Source organism: Aythya ferina (genome assembly GCF_964211825.1).
Source record: "Aythya ferina genome assembly, chromosome: 6".
Classification (NCBI taxonomy): domain Eukaryota; kingdom Metazoa; phylum Chordata; class Aves; order Anseriformes; family Anatidae; genus Aythya; species Aythya ferina.
The window spans coordinates 10,958,424-10,980,095 of NC_140303.1; the positions used below are offsets into that span (position 1 = coordinate 10,958,424).

Here is a 21,672-nt window from a genome sequence, read left to right on the forward strand (position 1 = left end):
CCATCCCCGCCCCTCACGGCCGAGCCCCGACATGGCGGCGGCCCCCGCCCCCGCTCCCTCCCCTCCCCGGGCCGCCCCACGTGGTGCTGAGGGCGCCCAAATCCCGGCGGGCGGCCGCTGCTCGCTCCTTTTTCTTCCTCCTCCTCGTCCTCCTCATCCTCCTCCTCCTCCTCCTCACACCCACCGACGGCGCCATGGCCGCCCGGCAGCAGCTCGGTAACGCGGCGGCGGCCACGCGGGGTCCCGTGAGGGAACGGGGAGGGGGGAGACCGACCGACCGCTTGCTGTGGAGAAGGAGATCGTTAAACAGACCGTTAACCGGCGGTGACCGTTAAAAACGACCGTTAAAGGGTGGCGACCCTAAGCCACCGTGAGGGGAAAGTGTGTGTGTGTGGGGGGGGGGGGTTGGCGGCCATGGCGCCGAGCCCCGAAATGGCGTCGGGGTGAGGGCGGGGGGAGCTTTCTCCGGGTGCGTGTGAGTTACAGAGCGATTTCCTCATCGTGCCTTTTTTATTTTTCTTTTTTTTCTTTTTTTTTCTTCTCTATACGGTGTCGCACTTCTACAAACGCCATCCTCGCGCTCGTCCCGCCTTCCAGCTCTGCTCAGCGTCTCGGAGAAGACCGGCCTGGTGGAGTTTGCCAAGAGCCTGAACGCTCTGGGCCTGGGTTTGATCGCCTCAGGAGGAACCGCCAAATCCCTCAGAGATGCTGGCTTGCCTGTCAGGTACGGGCGCTCGCTTGTGCGTCACCACCAGAAATGCTCCTTGTGCCCTGAGGTTGCTTAAATTACCTCCGTTAGTGAGCACAGAACGGTTGGAAACTGGCACGGGATTAAAAAAAAAAAAGTCTGTAAGTAAGTCTTCCCCGCAAAGCAAAGCAAGCAAACATGTTTCCCCTGAAACAAACAAAACCAAAAGCCCCGAAACAAACTTCAAAATCTTCTTGGCTCCTTGGCTGGCTGGTGACAGGGAGTTGTACTGTGCAGCTCAGCACTGAGGCCAGTGGAGCTGTCAGGAGCGTTGTACCTTTTTGCCTGTCTTTTGAGCCAGGTTGTCTCCCGTGAGGTAATTAGTGCTCTCGAAATTTGTAATCAGGCCCTAGTACTGCTCTTTACAGCTGGCTGGAAGCTGGTCTTTGCCTGGCCCTGGGATAGGATGAGTGACATGTGTCAGGGATATATTGAAGCTCAGCGGAGATCATTTGTCACAAATAATTTTACCGGGATGATGGCCTGTTTTTTGAGACAAAGCCTTTGTCTGAGAAGCAGTATGGACATGCACTAGCTGTTTTGGCTCTTGATTTTTGGGAAAGCTTTTTGGGTTCTTCTGTGCTGTGACTCAAAACCAGCTCCAGCCAAAAAAAGAAATAGAAACGTTTACAGTATAGTGATGAAAAAATCTGTCACTTACTTGGCAGGACAGGTGACTGTGGCTCCTTTTTGCCTACACTGAATGCAGTGATAGGCCCCTGGGATGCATAAGCATGAATATACACCACCTCCAGATTTCCCTCTCCTCTGTTATCCAGCACTTGGTTTTGTCTCTGGGTTCCTTACTTGGCTGTGCTATTGGCAAAGCCTGAAGCAAAAGATGGTCACATTTCCCCTTCCCTCTCCAGTTTATTGTAATTTGTAGTCAGCTGTGGGGATGATATATATTTTCAAAGTGGATGAAAGACAGGCTCTAAAGTAACTTGATTGTTCGGGACATTTAATTAGGGTCTACCCAAATAGGATTATATGAAGCTGTTAGATCTATTAGAGAAACCCAGAATTGCTCTGTCTTAATTTGTTCTTACTTTGCGTTTTTTTTTGCAGTTCTGCTTGTTACTGCATTGTTCTGGTCCCTTCTCTGCCTTTGTATTCTCTGCTGTCCACTAATTCCTTCATTTTATATCTCTTGGAGCACTGATGCTCATTGTAACTGTCAAAATCTATTTGGGACAGGAGGACTTTTAAAATTCAATGTGGCTCTAGCACATTGGTCTGATCTTTGATGGTGGAGACATTTCAGGGGATAGTGTTTGCAACCTTCTACTTCCTGAATAAAGCAGAGATATTCAGCTCTGGCTGTCACCTAAAAGGCCGCATCTTTAATGATGCATCTTACCAGCATTGCCAGTAGATGTAAATTGCCCCTGATGGGAATGAAACGTTCAACCTATAGATAAAGTCATTATGGCACTTCAGTTAACCTGCTGTTTTCTCATTGAGCAGAGATGTTTCAGACCTGACGGGATTCCCTGAGATGTTAGGAGGACGTGTGAAAACCCTTCATCCTGCAGTCCATGCTGGTATGTTGTTGATAGCGTGCTTTCAATCTGAAAAAGAAATCCATGGGCAGTGAGGGTGGAAAGAAGGAATTGATGGTTGTCTGTGTATAGGTTGTGTGGAAGAACTGAGTAATGAAAACAGACTTGCTCTAGCAGCAAAAGGAGAGGTAAAATGCACAGGGTGGGTAAGAAGCTTGTGATGGCTGAAGGACTTCCTCTGTTGCTCTGCAGTTAGAGCTTTTCCTCCCTGGAGCTACCAGTATTTACAGGGCTCTTCTGTAAATGTGTGTGTGTGTTCTTTGCTTAGCCAATTTCAGGCCTGTGCAGGCAGAGAGCTCCGCTGATTTGTAACTTGTGGGTGAATCTGGCACGCAGCATACGGAGCATGACAGCATAATCTTTTGTGGGTGATTTCTGCATGCTGTAACCTTTCTTTGTTCCTCTTCAGCAAGGAAGAGCTGTGAGGGTGATTGGTCAGTCTGATGTCTCATCTGCTACTTCATCCCCTGTAACTCTCCTTGAGATTTCTTGAATTAAACCTGCTGCCCATCACACACCTGAGAAGGCTGTAAGCAGTCTCCTCTGAGGACTTCAAACCCCAGGCTGTGCTGTTGCTTACTCCATGCCAGCCTGTCACCTGCGCATTTCTTTCTGAGCTCCTAGACCCCAGCTTAGCCACCTCTTCTGTTCAGCTAGAGCCACAGCCTCTCTTGCTTCAGTTGTTTCATGAGCTTTGTGTCTTGCTGGCTGATGAGTGACAGGTGCCTTTTTCCTCTCCATGAACTTCTTGTCAGTTTTAGTGTTTCGAGGTTAGCAAGCGAATGCCTGCAAAGTCTGCCTTTGAGGTTGTCATTCAGCGCTTGAAATCCTCTAGGAATCTGCACTGCAGAAAAAATCTGTTAGTAAGGAATCTGAGCAGCAAGGGAGTCAGGGAAATGGGAGAGGGTAGAGGAATGGGCACTGAGGACTGTGGAACTAGAATTGCAACGATTATGGTCAAAAGACTTTGAGGAGAAGCACAGTCTGAAGAAAAGTGCTGAATTAAAAAAAAATATTTGGTGGTGGTCTAGTTCTTTTTTTTTTTGTTTGTTTGTTTTTTAATAAGGATGTACTGTTTTTTAACTAGGCATCTTGGCTCGCAATATTCCAGAAGATAATGCTGATATGAACAAACAGGATTTCAGCCTTGTAAGGTAAATACATGTTGGGGGACGTGTTGTAAGTCATCAGTAATCAAAAATAAACATTGGAGACCTGTCAGCACTGGTGGATGGGAACAGTAGGGATCTGCACACCAGAAAAACTGTAGTCTCCTTCCTTGTCCCTGTTGGGAAATACTGGTTTTAAAAACAAAATTTTCTACAGATGTATCTTTATCTCTTGAAATAAGAGAAAACTAAAACAAAAGAGTTACGCCATGGCTTGTGCAGGGATCAAAGGTTTTAATTTTTCCAGGTTATCTGGATTTTTTGACACTTTACATTTAGTCATTGTTGGGCCACGTTACGCTTTGTTGCAGAGTTGAATTCAGCATTTTTGGAGCTGGTGCTGCTCCTTTCAACGTGGCTCTGGGTGTTTGATCAGATGGCAATTCCTGATTTTGAAATACTTCCTTAGTAAACATACCCTTTGAGATTTGCATAATGTTTACTGAATTTCAACATGCAAATAAAGAGTAGACATGAAAAGCGGGTCAAGAACGTGCACCATTTGTACAGACAAAACAGATTTAAAATAAATAAATAAATAAAAAACAACACAAAAACTTGCTTGGGAGCCATCATGAGAAGGAAGTGAGCTGCAGCCAGAGATGCAAGTAACACTGTTCATGCACTAACACATACCTAAGGTGTTTTTTTTTTTTAATTTTTGTTAGAATATATGTACTCAGTATTCTTACACGGGGCAGTTTGGGACTATGTTTAACTAATTAGTTTTGTGAGCAACCAGTTTGATCAGTGGTTGGTTGCTGATTTAGAAATGAATGGTTGAATTGAACGTAATAAATTACAGGTATAACCAAGAGAGGAGGCATAGTCTGGCTATGGTGATGGGGCCAGAATCCATCTTAGCTTTTAAAATTGTTTTTAAAAAGCAATGTGCCCAGGATGAGTGGATTTCCAGGCTGAATTTGAAAACCTGGAATTTAAAACCACAGGAGTCCTTGTAGATGGCTCAGCAGTGGTGGCTCTTCATAGTACGCTGCATATTAAAGCAGGCTCGACTGAATTGCAGGGGGAGTAATGTTTTTACATCAGTGCCTTAAAGTGCATTTGCATCCGGAGCAATCATTTGGATTATTTTATGTAAAACAGAAGGAGCTGATCCTCAGCAGGAGGGTCTTTGCATAGTTGCATTAACGTTACATACCCAAGTCAAGGTAGGAGACCTTGGTATTATCCTGGCTTCCACAGAGAATGCCATTAGCAGTGCTAAAGTCCACAGGTTGCTGATGGTTTGCAACAGGCCAGGAGCAGGAATGGATAGGGGAGAGAAATAGAAGTGGAAATAGAAATGAGGATAAAAGACGTGGTGGAGATTTAAAGACATGAGGGGGTTTTGAAAACCGTGCTGGAGGCTGATCATCCCCTCCCCTTGAGTTCACTGCATGCTGGAAACAAAGGAACATTAGAGTTGGATGTGTTTGCCTTACAGCAAGCCACTGCTGGCACTGGGCATGCCTTGGTGTTAGGCGCCTTCATGTGTTCACTCTGCTGGGTTAAAAACCTCGTATGTAAAAATCAAAACAGATCCCTTGTTTGACTACACTTCTCTGGCAGCGGTAGGGTGGGACGAGGCAAGTTATTCCTCCACAATTTGTAAAATAGGCTGCTGCTGCTTCTAGAGTAAAAATGGTAAAAAAAAAAAAAAAAAATAAAAAAAAATTACTTGATCAGATCAAGTAAGATGGGATACAGGCTGTGCACTGAATACCTCTCAGGTTTTGTAGGGTGTTTTTTCGTTATTGCTTGCAGTGGACCTTGCTTTGGGGGCTTGCTTTTTTATAAAAAAAAAAAATTGGTTGCTGCCTGTTTTAAGTAGTGCTGAGAGCCTACCTCAAAGTCCTTTGGAATGGCTCCTGTTGTGCACCAAAACAATTAAACTTTTAAACACATTTAAAGAAACTCTTAACCAACTTCTGTAAATTGTGGCATTGACCACCGTAATGTTGTTTAATGCAGAGTCCAGTTAAATTGTGTGTGTAGTTTCACCACTGTAACATCACTTGGGCTGATGCTGGACACCACTGAGTCTTTTAGACAAAGAAGCCTTAGCTAGAGCATTTTATGCTGGTCCCAGATCTGAGAGGCAAGACCATAAACACACTGATAAATACCTTGTGTGCCAAGCCACGCTTGGCCTTTCTAGTTCTTGCTGAGTAACCTTGTTTCTCCCTTTGATTCTTAGAGTTGTCGTGTGTAACCTCTACCCCTTTGTGAAGACTGTGTCTTCTCCGGGTGTAACTGTACCAGAGGCAGTGGAAAAGATTGACATCGGTAAGTTGAAGGCAGAACAGACCCATTCTCCAGGCAGATGTGATGGTTCTGGTGTTTTAAGTGGTGTCTTTTGTTGATTTGGAGGTCTTACACGCCCATAAAGGATCATCAGACATCTGTTTGATGTGGAAATACAGGGACTCAGTTTGCCATTCTTCAGGATTCTGCCTTGCTGAGACAAGATGCTTTTGCTGTGGTCACAGGAACTGAGCTACTGCAGTGCTGTGGCTGCAGGGAGGAGTTGGGAAGCCTGGTCCTATGCCCTAAAATGTTTCCCTTGCATGTTCAGGTTTCAGCAGCGGTGGCAGTGGTCTGTGTGAGCTGTCCACTTGCCTGCTGTGGGTTACCTGCTCCTAGCAGTGGTTGCCAGGTCATCTCTGAACGTGCATTTTGGCAGCCACGGGGTTATCAACATCATATGTTCAAAGCACCACGTCCGTGGTAATTGCCAGATGAAAAATTCATGACAACCAAGCCAGGCTGCAGTGTGTCATGGAAGACGTCATTCAAGAAGGAAGAAGCAGTACGATACTGAGAATTTATCTGTGGCAGGCAGTAGAAGATGACTGTGTGCAGAAATGACCTGCTGGCGACTTGCAAACTAATTCCTTTGACAGATAATCTCACCTTGAAATGGGAGAGTCATGAGCGAGTAGCTAACGCTGTAGTAAATCTGCGGCTCTCACTGCAAATGTCCCCCTCTGGGAGGGAGGGAAGAGGGGGGACACAAATTCTGCTTCTGTCTTCTGTGTTGCTTCCCAGTTTTGAGGAACTTGCAGGAAATTAGTTATCTTGGTGGCGTTTTCCTCTTCTCCACTGAAGTCTGCTGAAGAGCTCAAGGGTTAGAAGTAGGAGAATGAATGCAGGGCTGGGTAAACCTCATTGCTTTCAAGCAGAGCCAAAATTTAAATGGCAAGTGGCTGTTTAACAGGCTGGTAAGGCATAGGTGGGGAAGTCAGGCACTGCCCAAAGGGAGGAGTCTGTGCAAGGGTAGGGCAGGTAGGGCACGCTTGCTACTAAAATGTAGAGAGCCAATTAAACCTTTTTTAGAGCCTCTGGCAGTGTAAGAAAAATAAAAACCAGGAGCTCTGGAGGGAAGGTGAACCACTGAAAGTGCTCTAGGTGTTGCTGAAAACTAATTGAGGAAGGGAAGAAGTTGGTCTTCATTCGTGGGAGGGTGCTTAAGGCCTGAGTTTGGAAGCGTGGATGCCTGTATCCTCAGCAATTCTGCTCTTGCTCGTTATTAACCCCAGAAGGCTTGCCTGTACTTCACTGCAGCAGCTCTGCCTGGCAGCTCGTGAACAGTGCAGGCGCAGTTTTGTGCCATGGGGTTGGATTGGGATTGAATTTTCTTGCAGTAGTTTAGTCCAAACGATGCCCAGCAGAGCTTTCCATTAAATGTTTTATGGAGTAGCGCTCGCTCTGCATGTAGCAGTGCCAGCCTCTGCTTTTCTGTTGCAGCAGCCTAGTATCTTGTCTTGATGTAAAGTGTTTTAATCGCTGCGCAGAGTCAGATTTCAGGGGGAAGCATGGCATTTTATCTTACACGGAGGACCCGCGCAGCATTCATTAATATTTGCAGAGAGATTTGAGAAGCTCAGTTGCTCAGCAGTGTTGAAGCGAATCTTAGAGCCTCCTCACCAGCCCGGTGTTGCAGAGGATGATGCTCTAGCCGTGTGTGCAGAGCTGTCCTCTTCAGCAAGTGGCCGTGCTGCTGGAAGCATTCTTGCCCCGGGTGTTTAGCACAGCACTCGACCTGTTTTCGCAGTGCTGCTGGTGTCTGCACCTTCAGCACCAGGCAGAATTGCACGGGCTGACTGCCCTGTGCTTTTTCAAGATTCCCTTTTCCCTGCAGCACTGGGGGAGGCGGGCACGTGGATCTGGCACAAATGTTTGATTGTTTGTGACCCTTCTTGGCCTCGGATGTGGCTGTCGGTTACGCTGTGTCTGGAAGAGAAGCACCTCATGCCTCCCCGCCTCTCTTGCAGGAGGAGTTGCCCTGCTACGGGCGGCTGCGAAGAACCACGCTCGTGTCACCGTTGTGTGTGATCCTGCAGACTACTCCTCGGTGGCTAAAGAGATGGCAGCATCACAGGACAGAGACACTTCCATGGAAACCAGGCGTCACCTGGCGCTGAAGGTCGGTCGCCTTTGCTCACAGCGAAGGGCTGGGCCACACTTGTTTCTCTTCTCCCTTTCTCTAAACACCAACTCCTTTGTAAGCTGATGTCCTGTCAGTTGACAAGCGTCCCCTGTTCTGTCCCCAGGCTTTCACCCACACTGCTCAGTATGACGCAGCCATCTCCGACTACTTCAGGAAGGAGTACAGCAAGGGGGTGTCCCAGCTGCCCCTGAGGTACGGCATGAATCCCCACCAGAGTCCTGCACAGCTCTACACCATGAGGCCAAAGCTCCCCCTGACAGGTGAGGCCCTGGCTGTGCTGGCCCCTGGGGAAAGAGGGTGGCTGGGTATGTCTGCCAGGGCTCTTCAGACCTCAGATATACCACTGGGGGTATCACTGCTCTGGAGAGAAAGTCTGGCTAACTTTGTTCTTGAGGTTGTTGGCAAAAACAAGCTCTGCCTCGTGTGAGGGCATTGTCCCGCTGAGCAGGCAGTGACGCTTTGTGTGGCAGTATTTCTTTGGACTTCAGCTCTGGTAGTTCCTAGGAGAGTTTTTTACTCCTGCACTGGAAGCTGATTTGCTTTCAGGTCTGCCTCTCAGGCTTGGCAGCAGACCAATGTTGTGTTCACCTGTCCTGGCCTTGTGCTGTTGCTGAACCAACTTTCCTCCTGTCTCCTGAAATGCTCACAGTCCTGCTATGTCAACACTGGCCGTGCAGTTTTATGTGTGCCAGGGCAAAAGGTTTTGGGAGCAGACTTTCAAAGAATTCTTACTGTCGGCTCTTTCATCAGAAATCATGCCAGATGAAGCATTTTGTTAAAAGCTTGCCCTAAATTTCATGGCTGTGAATGGCTCCTGTGACAACAGTTAGAGACACAACGTACTTAAGGTTTGGCTACTGCCTGAATATTTTGTTGCATCAGAGACAGTTGCTCGGTAGAATTTCTTTACTAGATTTCAGCTGCCTGGGGTGAGGAAGAGAATTGAATTTGCATCTCCTGAGTCCTCAGCATACCCATTCCTCAAAAGGCACTGAAGCTTTTCAAGGTGCTTAACTAGCTGCTGAGGAGCTAGGGGGTCATTTAAAAAGAGCGATCTTGCAGTAATTTCCATTCTTTGTGGGAAAAGTCTCTTCCGCTTGCTCTGCAGACACTAGAGAGAGGGTTCTGCCTGCTCTAACGTGTCTGTTTGTGTGCTGCGTTGCAGTGGTGAACGGCTCTCCGGGGTTTATCAACCTGTGCGATGCTCTCAACGCCTGGCAGCTGGTGAAGGAGCTCAAGCAGGCGTTGGGCATTCCTGCTGCAGCCTCCTTCAAACACGTCAGTCCCGCAGGTAGGGTGGCTCCTTCTTATACCACGCTTTTCTCCCTGAAAACTGCCAAGACTCCGTGTTTTGGCAGTTCGGGGAGGTCCCAGGGGCAGGGAGCGGGGAAGGGCTGTGGTGCGAGTGCCCTGGCTTGTGTTTCCCACTAGGTGCTGCTGTTGGAATACCTCTCAGCGACGAGGAGGCCCAAGTCTGCATGGTGCACGACTTGCACAAGACCTTAACGCCCCTCGCGTCTGCCTACGCGCGAAGCAGAGGTGAGAGGCCCAGGGACAAACCTAACTGCTCCAAAGAGCTCAGCTTAATGCACAGCCCTCAACAGCCCCTTTTGCACTCGGCAGGCTCTTCCCTTTGTAGTGCACTCCTCCTCCTCCTCAGGCTTTGCTCCATAAGGATCCGACTAAACGAGCTGCCCACATAGCAAAAATGGCTCTGCAAGTGAGCAGGACTTGTAAATTATTCCTAAGAGGCTAAAAGCACTTTGGATTCTGTTCTTTAATCTAAATAGAAGACCTATAAAGATTTTTTTAATTAAAACATATACATATGCAGGTGTACATACACAGACATCACTGTGGGGTTTTGGCTGAAGGATCTGGATAACCAGGTAGCTGTGCTGGGAGCACGCTCAGCCTTCTGCTGCAGGTGGGGTGCTTGGGAACGCCTCACTGGGCAGGAATGTTTCTGCCCTGTACTTGGTGGGTGGTTTTCAGTGCTTTTGAAGCTCAGAGTTTGCAAAAAGAAAACGATCAGCAAATAAAAATTCCTTCTTTTTTAATTCTGTCATTGTCCGTGGCGTTCCTGGAGAAACTGGACAGATTTTGGAAAACAAAGCAAACTGCCTGTTAAAGGACACAATGGCATGGGTTCATTTTTCACTACTCTAGGGACCACCTTTGATCGTTGCCCACAGAAAACCATTGAGGGATTGGTAGAAGAGCAAACCTTGAGAATGGCAGTGACAGCAGAACGACCTTGCTGCACAGTAGAGCATCCATGATGGGTGCTGAGTGCTGCCTCATTAAATACAGAGAATACTGAACAAAAAAAGTGCTCTTAGCTGCATTGCCGGGTCTGGTTTCTTGTGGGAAAAACCTGATGGGAGCATGGGCATCTAAAAGCTTGCTTCTTTTTCCAGCTGTCTCTCATCTAAAATCTTTCTGTATGAACCTTGCCTCTCCCTGTCCTCTTGCCATCGTGGCTGCAGCAGAGCTGCTAACAGTAATGGAGATTGTAATTACTGAGTTAGAGCTTTTACAAACGCAGTGAAGGAAGAAAGAATATCTGAGCTATGCAAATCTTTAAAGGTGCATGGGATTGAGGTAGGATTTTTCATTCTTGTTGCTCTTACGGCCTATTTTTTTTGTGGTGGAATTAAATTACTAGCTCTCGTGGAAATTGGCTGGGTTGTGGGAGCAAAGGCTTCTCTCTGTGTTATGCCGTAGCTGGATTAGTTACTAGAAAATGTGATTTTGCAGGTGCTGATCGGATGTCTTCTTTTGGTGACTTCATTGCCTTGTCTGATGTCTGCGATGTGCCTACTGCTAAGATTATTTCTAGAGAGGTTAGTTAACAAGCAGCAAATCTTCGAAGTAGAAGGGAGAATCGCAATAGACGGAGCCACTGGTTTGTAGCAGCCCTTCTGTTTGAATTTGACCTGTTTACTTAAGACTATTTATCGATCCATTTGTTTAATTCAGTGTGTGGGGTGCAGAATTTACACCTCTCTCGTGATGCTCTTTTCCTTCTGCCTGGCTGCATGGCAGAGCTTGTGAAATGCTGGTGCTTGAAACGATGCTGTCCAAGAGGTGATTGCAAACCTCCATCTCCCAGTAAGGCTCTAGAAAGGAGCCCTGATTGTGCTCTCAGGAGGATCTGCTTTAGGGCTGCAGTTGGAAGAGCAGGGGACTGGAGCCTCTTGCCCCAGGCAGGAATGTGGATGTCGATTGCTGTCTGCCAGTTGGTACAAGTTACCTGTTGGCTCAGCCGCTTCCCAGGCTGCACTTTAAACTTTGCTGGGTTCATCTTTAACTCCACAGCTAACTGCATTGCACAAGTGGAAAAGCAGAGTTAAACAACTGGGAGTTAATGCTTTACCAGGCACCTTCACCCTGTGCCGTGCTGCTCATGGTTTTGTTGGAGGGGAAAGCACAACACGAAAAGCTGTCTTGTATACGGGAGACTTCTCAGAAAAAAATGAAAGGTCACATTTGACTTTGTAGTGGACCAAATGTTGCCCTCACAAACCTGTTAAGAAACAATGCAAAAAGAAAAAAAAGGTTGGGTGATGAGAACGTGAAAGAAGTATACAACTTCATGGTACAGGCAGACCCTGACAGGTCAGCCTTTGTCCTTTTGGTTATGACAGGAAGAGTTTTTGATGTTAGCTCCTCTCCTTTTCACATGGACGCTGAGATCTGTGTGTTGCAGGTATCTGATGGCGTGGTAGCTCCTGGATACGAGGAAGAAGCCCTCAAAATCCTTGCCAAAAAGAAGAATGGTGGTTACTGCGTCCTCCAGGTTTGTATTCCTGCTACACTGTAACTCTCTGATGCTCTTCCCATGTCTGCTTTTCACAGATATTAGTGTCCAGATTGCTTTGGGGTATCTGGACTAGGGAATCCAGGCTCCCCACAGCATAACAAAATGCTGTTCCCTGGTTTGGGGGGATTCCTGTGTGAGCTGGGATTCCTTCAAAACCATCCATGTCTGGTGACTGGATTGATGGATTAATGATGCTATCAGAACAGCCAAAAAGGTCCTGTTTCTGCCTGAATCCGAGAGACAAATAAGCACAGAACTTTACTAGAACGTCACAGAAAGACAAGCCAAGGGTTAGCTGAAGTCGCAGTTGTAGTGTTAGTGCCGAGGGAGCTGTAGAAGGTGGCTCAGGAGCTTGAGGCAAGCAGGAATGAAATTGCAGACAATCTTGGCAGGTGATTACCTCCTGAATTGAATTAGCTTTGCAAGGATGAGGTCGGATTGGTCAAGACTGTAGCTTTAGGGCCTGTCTGAACAGGGATGCTAAGCAAAGTTGATCTGGACAAACTTAAATGGGTTAGGGAAACCATATAAAGTGTGTGCACGCTTGTATTTAAAGCCAGGAGCCTTAATCTGGTTTACTTCATGCTTCAATTACCTGAAGAGGGGCTACCAAAGTTCTAAATAAGCCTTAACGAAGTATAACAGTTGCATTTAACTTGGCCCCTTACACCTGTACAGCTTAATTGTGCTGCATGCTTGCATAGATGAGCCCCAGGAGAGTGAATCTCTGGAAATAATCACATTCACTGTTTTCTTTAACGTCAAAGTGGCTTGGAAATTGTGCCTTAAGGCAAATATGAAACCACTTAACAATATTTGTAACATTCCTGTGGAGGACTACAAGACTATTTGTGCAGAAGTTCTTACCTTTCTGTAAAAGACTGGAAGGCTGTAGAATGTTGTGGCTTGCACCATGGACGTGTCTATATGAACATCTGAACTGTACTACCCGTCTCCACCCTGTAAATGTTACTTCCTGCTGTCGAGACCTTGGTGCTCCAGTTAATGTGAGGTACTTCTAATGATCTGGCATTGCTTTCCCTAAACAGTTCACTTCTTTTGTGTTCTTTAGAGTGTGCTTTAACCGAGGCTGTTGCTTGATGTTGGCTTTGAGCTCCAAGAGTTTTAACCGGCCTGTCTGTTGGCTTTTAGATGGACCCAGCGTATGAGCCCGATGACACCGAGATTCGGACCCTCTTTGGACTGCATCTCATGCAGAAGAGGAACAACGCAGTCATTGACCGGTCATTGTTCAAGAACATTGTTACGAAGAATAAAAACGTGAGTGTCAGAAGATAAATGAGCTTAAAGACTGGTAGAATAAGCTGGTATGCTTTCTTCAAGGAAGGCAGTGCTGTTGTATTTTGAGAGCTTTTAATATATTTTAATGAGGTTTAACTGGCTTTCACCAAAATAATGCAGCAAGCTTTTTGGCCAGCAGAGCTTGGGCAAATCAGGGTGGTTAGGTTTTGTTTTGATTTCTTGCATTAATAAGTGGAGCTGGACCTTGCCCTTTATCTCTGACTAACAAAATGTTTATTTCTTATTTACAAGAAGCCGTGTTGTTTAATTTCTTATGATGAGACAGCCATATGCTCAGGATCCATCGTGATCTCATTCTGACTCACTGTTCAGTTCTCCCACTTGTGTACAATGCATAATCTCTGGCCTTTCTGGTGTTGCTCATCACTTTAGGGTTGACATCATCAGAAAACTGTCAGTTATTTCTGTGTCTCCGGTCTTGTTCTCATTAAAAAACAGATGTTAATGAGTACGTGGTTAGTCATGGGCTCAGGAGCAAGCTCAGACCTTGAGGTAATAAAAAACATATTAATAAATTAGCCATGAAGTGTATTAAAAACATGAGGATATTGTGAGCTATTATTATTATTGTGGTCCTGTGCATACCTGAGTGTGTGCTTAGCTTTTTGCCTGTGAGCACTTCGGAAAACAGGATTAGGGCCAGTGACAGAGCCATCTGGACCTGGTAGGGCTGAGTCTTATCCCTACCAACTACGAGGTTAGCTGCCAGACCAACCGGTAACAGTTTTGTTGGTAACTGAACAAAACAGAATATTTTTAGCTATCTTGTTTTCCTCGCGGTGACACGGTCCTTGTGGTGCTTTTGGAGGCTTGCAGACCACCAGCCAGTTGGCTGGCCGTGCTCGTTAGGACGGGCTGTTGACAGTGGCGTTTCGTTTCAGCTGCCCGAGTCTGCCGTCCGAGACCTGATTGTTGCCAGCATCGCTGTCAAATACACCCAGTCCAACTCGGTGTGCTACGCCAAGGATGGGCAGGTAACCAAACCGGAGGGCCCTGGGGAGCGTGCTTTCACAGCCAGGCTGCTCGCTGCTCGCTTTCCTCAGGCACGAGCCTTAAAATCACTTAGTGCAGGAAGCTGCTCAACAGGTACAGATGAACGGCCCCACACAGTGCCATGCAGAACAGGAGCTAAGCGTGTGCTTCTCTCAAAGCTGCCTCAAAACCCAAACTCAACGTATTTCTCCTGGGGTAATGACAGGGCTGGCTTTTTCAACGACAGGGTTGGAAAAGCTCTAACGTGCTTCTGCAAGTTAGGCCTCGAGTCACTTCTTTGTAACTGTTCTGCCTTTTTATTTTTTTATTTTTTTACCATTTTTTGAGAGCATGTGCATATGCTGTGGTCTGTACAGAGCCTTAGGAAATGACAGTAGTTATTCACAGCTAGGTTCTGACTGTCCACATGGTTCTTAGCTTTATTTTATTTTATGTTTTATATAAGAGAGATGAGATGTGGTTTCTTCTTTCCCCTTTGGGGCACTAGAAAACTTCCTTGCTTCCTGATGTTTAAATGCTTCTGAAGGATGTTGGAATTTACAGGGGTATTATCAACTGCGTAGGTGAGGCAGGAATTGTGAATTATGAAATCTTTCCAAGCTCTTACTAGGTGTTCAATTTAAATCAGTTATGCGAAAGTTGTTGCAAATGTGTTGCAAATAATACATTTTTTGCCCAGAGGCTCATTCTTGTAACGCTGTTGTTTAGGTGGCTCTGTGTTCTCCATGGCAACTTTGCCATAACTAGGGTTATTTAAAAATAAGAAATAAAACATAAAAATCAGAAAGATTGCTTTTGGTCTTGATCATCGTAATTCAGCAAGATGGATCAAACAGTGTGCACTTTAGGTGCAGACTGAATGAACTGCAGCACTGTTCTTTTTGCAGTGCTGCACGTCTACGTGTGTCAGATTGTTATTACAGCCTGAAAACATTGCAGCGCTGCCTCACAGTATTTTCTAGGGTCATGTGCTGTGTGGTTCTTGAAAACACGTCTCTGGAGATGCAGCATTTTTCTTTTCTTTTTCCTCGTTTTTTTTTTCTTCTTGCACTCTAAATGGCTCTCTGTTCTCAAGAGCACTAATTCTTGTAGCCCCAGAACAAAGGTGGCACTATCTTTGCTCCTTTTCCCTTAGTCCAACAGCAGTTTCCTCAGTGCTTTTGTAAGCCTGGGCTTACTGTGGCGCTGCAGCTGTTTCTGAAACGTGTGTGGTAATGCATGCACCAGATGGAAGCAGGAAGGCACGACGGAGGACTGAAAGCATTGTGGACAGACAGGGATTTAACTAGCCTGGCTTCAGGGGTGTTTTGTGTATTTGCAGGGATATATTTTAACTGCATACTAACGTGTGTTGTCTTGGTTTGCTGTATATGTGACAAGAAAGGCGAAGATCAGAGGTCTGTACGCTGCACTGAGAAATGAATGCCTTGTTTTTAACAGCGGAGATGAGCCGTTCAATTGCTTAGTCACAAAGGTGGGAAATCGGTGCTGGGGGCCTGAAATCAAAGCTTGACGTCTTCCTAAAGAGACTCCTTGCAGTCCAAATGCAGAGATAGAGTGGCACGCTAGAGGCAGTGCTGGAGAAGCTTAGATAGCAGCTCTCCTAGTTTGAAAATGTCTAAAAAGCCTCTTGGGACTGCTAAGTAGTGAGACCATTGTTCCCAAGGTACAGATGGGGTAGGAGAAAAGGCTCTCTGAAAACTTCCTTTGGGTGATGCTGTGCAGAACTCACTGCTGGTCACATCACCCACCCAGGCACGTCTTCAGATGAGTACAGGAGCGTCTGGGTGCAAATCAAGCACCAGGGACAAAGCGATTTCCAGATTGTTAGGGTTGAAATGCATGTCAGTGATCTGACTTGTTTAGGTGACGTGAGCCAAGCTTGGGAAATCCAGAATTCTTCCAGTTCCACTGCTTTTGTTTCTGTGGGGGTTATTTCAGCCTCACATCATTGCTGCTGCATTCCAGAACTCGTGTATCAGATAACCAGAAGTTTTTTTTTGACAGCTTGGCTTCATCGGCTGCTCCAGCTGGGGCTGGTGCTCTGTGCTAATAAGTCCTAGGAAAGGATGGAGTGGGAGGAAGCATTTATGGACTTGAGTGTCACTTAATTTGCAGGAAGCCAGCTGCCACTAATTGCAATAAACACTCTCACTCGTTTTGTCTGACTTTCAGCCCAGTGAAGCCAAAGTCTGTAACGTGTTGATTTACACAGTGTTCAATGCTACCATCGTGTTTAAACGTAGCGATTTAAAAACATTCCTTTCTGGTGCTCAGTAGGATAAAACAGAATTGGTGGTTTACCTGTTTTCCACCCATGCCACAGACGTTTATCAGTTAGTGCCTTGCTTGTTTGTCTTCCCAATTGTGAAGTCCTTTATTTGATTTTATAATTCCAAATGCGTTCAGGATTTCAGTTTTCCCTCATTACTCAGGGTAAATCTGGCTAAATCCAGGCTAATCTACCTCATTTTGCAAGGACTCTTTGGACATCATCCACTCCACACTCCTGTATGCTATTCCAGCCGTGGGACACGTTTGGCTTTCCTTTGAGCCAAAGTGTTCTGGTCAAGCAGTTCTCAGTTCTCACCCAAGTTTCTTTTGTTATTTTTTCTGCCCGCTCTATGTCGCTGTCTCCTTTCCCTTGAGCCCCAGCAGGCCCTGCAGAAGCACTTTCTTTCCCCAGTAGATTAAACTCTGACAGAAACCTAATTAACTTTTCTGTCTAAAAGAGGCAGGAAACAGAAGGGGGTGGGCAGGCTTTGGGGAGGATTTTGAAGTTTAAGATTTCATGTGGAAGCAAGCTGCCGGTTGAAGAAGGAAGAGATGAGGTATAGGAAGAAGGAACAGGCGGAAAGAAGTGAAGTGAAGAAGGGAGAATAGGTACATTGAGACAGACCTGTGTGTGGAGAGATCCGGGTACCAGGCTGTAGGGTGTATTAAGCAGAAGCTCGACCTCTTGATTTCTCCTCCTGAGGCAAGAAATTCCAGTCTAGACTGAAGAAATCTTCCCTAGCAGTGTTGCGTCAAAACATCCTTTTGGACAAAAAAAGGAGTGAGCTTTCCCTGACTCAACATTTTCCCATGAAGTGCATTTTATTACCATGTTCCTCCCGGGCTGGAACAGTAAACTGGAGAACAATGTGGGCTCATCAGGAGGAGGCATAAAGCAGAGGCCGTTCACATTCTTTTGCCTTTTATGCCATTATAACAACAGTTCTGTGCCTTGCAGGTAGGCTCCCCCAAATCCAAGTCTGAAGGTGTGTTTCTGGGGGGAAGGTGGCCCTAAACCATGAAAAGCATAGAATCTATTTAATATTTACAGTAATACTGATAGCCCCGTGGGTTTATTAAGTGCTGATGGCTGCTGGGTTGGAGCTGAGCAGATGATATTAGATAGCAGCCCTTGCTCCTTGGGGGAACGGTACCCAGCAGCATGTTTTATGGTTCTGGTAAGAGGTGAAGTCACCGTGTCTTGATGAATGAGAAGACAAATGATTCATTCCTTTGAGGGCAGCCTTTGACTTATAGCTTTACCAGCTGCTGCAGGCCGAGCTGGAAACTCTGAGGCACTGGCCAGAACTGCTGGCTTCAGCGCGGTGTCCCTGGAGCGATCCCCCCCACGAACGGTCTGGTGAACAGTTCAGCTGTGGCTTCACAGCAGGAGGAAATTGTGGAAGGGAGTCTTGTTGTCTGACAGATCTGTGGTTCGAAATGGCAGGAGCTCTCTTTGGGAAGCAGGACCTGGAGATCTGAAAGCCGTGGAGGGAAGTTCCCAGCCTGAGTTTGACAACCGTGGTTAGATCGAGCATCTAGCATCTGTTTGTCTGGCACACGCTCGTGGCAGAGGCAAAGCTGAGGAACTGCAGACAGCCTGGGGCTCAAGGGACCCCAGCTCAGTCCCTTGCACTTGCAAGCTGTGACTGCAGGCAGAGCAAAACGACTTGAACAGCAAATCCCTGCGCCCTGAGGGCGCTGTGAGGGCGAGTACAGAGTTGGCAGGGACCTGAGGCGCTCCGAGCACTTAGCACAGGCTGCCCTGCCTGGCACTGCTCTAGCAGTGGACCTGAGGTGAGTGCTCTTGTCACTGCAGGCAGAGGGACTTGCAGGGCCTCGGGCACTGCAGCGTGGCTTGCTGTGGCCATTCCCATGCAGCAGTAGTCAGCAGCGGTGTTTATGCACTGGTGTCTTGTTTTGTCTTGGCTGAAAGGGAGCTGAGAGCCTGCCATGAGCCCACGGCACTGCCTCGTTTGGCTCCAGTCTTGAACATAATGAGGTGTTAAAGCATGAGATGGTGGCCCCGACAGTGCTGAGTTTCCCTGGTCCCTGAGGGGACAGTGAAGCAGCGTCTGGTATCCAAGATGTCCCTCGCCACCAGTACCTTTCAGTAGTGGCAGCACTTGAGGGTTGTCTGTGCCTCCAGCGCAAGTTTGTTTGTGTTAGCGAGGATGCAGGACTTGTTTGCGTTGTGCGTTGGGCTGTGACACGAGGCTTGTGGGGTTACCTGACCACCAGCCTCCCAGGAGCCTCTGCATACTTTAATCCATGGCCCACGTGAAGAACTTGCCAGAAGTTAAATGTGTCTGAGGAGAACTGGGCTCCAAAGTGGTCTGAAAAAAGTGAATGAAAACTGAGCAAATAACATACTTCCACTGGAGCTTCCGTGAAGGAAAAGTCACCTTTTGGATCTTGTAAGGCAGACCTAGTAGTTCTGGGAACATCAGGCACAATTGCTATTAAACAAGGTTTGCAGGCAGCTATTTTTAAAACCCCAGCCTTTCTGGCAGCTGCTGGAGTAGGAAATGTGCTAGGGGCTGCAGGGCCTTAATAATTACATGATGCGATGGTCCTACTGGGCAGTCTTCCTGGTTGAGCAGTGGATTTACTTCCTTGCTGGCTTGACAGACGAAGTGCCCTGTAATCCTCTGCGTATCGCAGCTGGTCTGTGATTGTCCCGCAGGGAAAGATAAATAATGGTGTTTGGGTGTCCCAGGCTCAGCCTTTAACCTCCCTGTGAAGCTCCAGGGACAGGTAGGCAGCCCGCCATCTCCTCGCAGATTCACGTGTTCCTACAGCAGTGGGATTTTGCTTTTGGTTAAGGCAAAGCCGTGACTACCCCACCCTCCTGAGGCCAAACAGTTGAGCTCTGCTGGCCGAGGCTGTATTGAGGTAGATGAGGGAGTGTGGTGGCTGCAGAGCGACCATCAGCTCAGCAGGGCCGTGGAAGTTACCGGTGCAGAAAGCAGTCCTGTAACCTGGCCACGGGGACAGGGGATTGCAGTTTTCCTTGCTAATTACCTGCACTCTTTCCCCGATTCAGTAAGGAGCAGCTGCTTTTTGGGAGGTCTTCCCTAGTCCCTTGGCTGTGGTTAGGATCCCTGTGATGAAGCAGGGCGTGATCCCGCTTTGTGCACCCGCTGCAGGTCATAGGCATCGGGGCCGGCCAGCAGTCCCGCATCCACTGCACGCGCCTGGCTGGCGACAAGGCCAACAACTGGTGGCTGCGGCACCACCCGCGCGTGCTCTCCATGAAGTTCAAGGCGGGCGTGAAGAGAGCGGAGATCTCCAACGCCATCGACCAGTACGTCACCGGGACCATCGGCGAGGTGAGTGCCGAGAGGCTTCCCCAGAGGCTTCAGCTTCTGCCCCACAGCTGGAACCACCACTGCCGGGGTGGTCAATTCCCCACGGCCACGTCATGGCTGGGGCAGAGCGCCCTGGTTTGCCCTGCTGATGCTGCACCCACTGCCCCAGGTCCTGGGGTGCGCGGGGGAAGGAAGGGAGTTCAAAGGATGCAGAACGAACTGGCAGTGGTAACGTGTTCCCACCATCACTCAGGACCTTAAAATTCCCGGGAGGAAGCTGCCAGCAGCAGAGCTGGGTGTTGGTGGGGTGCCATTGCTTGTCCCTGCGTGCTCCTAGCGGGGCAGTGCCCGGAGGCTGTGCTTGGGGCTGAGCTGGTGCTCTCAATCTTTCAGGATGAAGACCTGGCGAAGTGGCAGGCCATGTTTGACGAGGTGCCCGCACAGTTAACCGAAGCGGAGAAGAAGCAGTGGATCGCCAAGCTGAGCGCTGTCTCCCTCAGCTCCGATGCGTTCTTCCCTTTTAGGGATAACGTGGACAGAGCTAAACGGGTAAGGTCACGGCCGGGGTGTCGGGGGACTGCACAGAGCGGGCTGGCTGTTCGGGTTCTGGGCAGGGTGTTCTTGGGGTCACTGGTCTCACCTGAATGGTAATCACCCAGCCATTGCTTAGGTTGTCGATTTGGGATGAAGAGAGTATTAACATTATATAAAAATAAATAAATAAATAAATGAGGAGCTCCCCTTTTGGCGTGCTTTGGGAGTGGAGGCCGATGTTTGTTCAGCCATAGCGGAGTAGGATGTTAATGAAGGGCCGGGGCTGCCAGCTCCTTTTCAGTGGGATTTTGGTTTTCTGTCCTCTAATCCTTCTCTCTCTCTCTTTGTTCAGAGCGGGGTACAGTTCATCGCCGCCCCATCCGGCTCCGCTGCCGACGAGGTTGTGATCGAGGCGTGCAATGAGCTGGGAATAACCCTGATTCACACCAATCTTCGGCTCTTCCATCACTAAATTCACCGGGGGCCCCTCTTTGGTCACAGTCTCACCAGCAGCAGTGACTGGAATATCAGCAGCTTAACCGGGAGGCGCGAGCCATCTACGCATAGCAAGTGTTTGTAAGATTTGCAAACAAGACTTCTCCCTGTCTTAACAGAGAATGAAGGTGCAAGCAGATGGCCTCTAATGTAGAAAATAAGCCTTTTACAAATAAACGCACGGTTCTTAGCCATGTGGAGTTTGTTGTATGTTGTCCAGGTACTGTGTCCCGAGGGAAGAAGCTTATTTCTGAGGCAAATGTTACGGCCCGGACTTCACCAATTCACGAGAGAGGTGATGGGATGGGATGGAAGCTTGGCTTAGGCCAGCTTGTGGATGAATTGATAACAATCTGGGTTGTAAACCAAACTGAGCCCCTTTTTTGGGAGTTTGCAGGTACTGTCCTCCAGGTGCTTCGCTCCATTATCCCCTTTCCTTGTGGGGAGAGGGAAGCAGATTCTTTGTGTGAGATAATTTCAGGTTCAGTACCCAGCCCTGCCCTGGATGTGCCTGTGGCTGAGCGGCGGTGTCGGATTGCTGTCTTAGAGGTGAAGCGACTCCTTTCTGCCCATTTGACACGCTTCTCGTAGGGAGAGTTCAATTCAGAGTTCATGCACAGGCATCTGGGAAGCATCTTGCCTGAAGCTGCTTCCGTTCTCCACTGTGTGCAATTTGCATAAAGCAGATTTGAACTCTGATTAGAAAAACAAAGTGAAAATCTGGAGCACAGTGAGATGAATAAAGTAACAGCCCAGGCACATTTCTGCTGGCAATCCCTGTAACCATTTCAAAGGGATTTTTTGGTTCCATTTTATAAAATCTGTTCAGTTCTGGCAAGGAGCAAGCTGCAGTTCTGCAACAAACACATCTGCCGTGGCTCTGATCTCAACTGGTACGGAGGGGAAAGTCTGCCTGTGTTTGCTTTGCTCAAGCAGAGGGGCACGGTGCTAGGGGGTGGGCCTGAAGGGGGGAAATTCAGGTCC

The 21,672-nt window shown here is 47.7% G+C and overlaps 2 protein-coding genes across 2 annotated transcripts in view; one reads left to right on the forward strand and one right to left on the reverse strand.

Moving 5' to 3' along the window:
- Positions 1-634, reverse strand: part of ABCA12 (ATP binding cassette subfamily A member 12) — a 107,948-nt gene extending 107,314 nt beyond the window's left edge. Inside the window, exon 1 of the mRNA XM_084523315.1 lies at positions 506-634. The gene's annotated coding sequence lies outside the window, so the exon portion shown is untranslated. The remainder of the gene's footprint in view (positions 1-505) is intronic.
- ATIC (5-aminoimidazole-4-carboxamide ribonucleotide formyltransferase/IMP cyclohydrolase) lies at positions 22-20,882 on the forward strand. Its single transcript, XM_084523318.1, has 16 exons — positions 22-216; positions 598-724; positions 2,216-2,292; positions 3,398-3,464; positions 5,680-5,768; positions 7,757-7,908; positions 8,036-8,192; positions 9,098-9,223; positions 9,364-9,471; positions 10,693-10,778; positions 11,645-11,734; positions 12,911-13,039; positions 13,963-14,055; positions 19,498-19,680; positions 20,053-20,208; positions 20,546-20,882. The coding sequence occupies exons 1-16, from the start codon at positions 195-197 to the stop codon at positions 20,663-20,665; spliced, it is 1,782 nt and encodes a 593-aa protein (XP_084379444.1). The 5' UTR covers positions 22-194; the 3' UTR covers positions 20,666-20,882.
- The last annotated feature ends 790 nt before the right edge of the window (positions 20,883-21,672 follow it).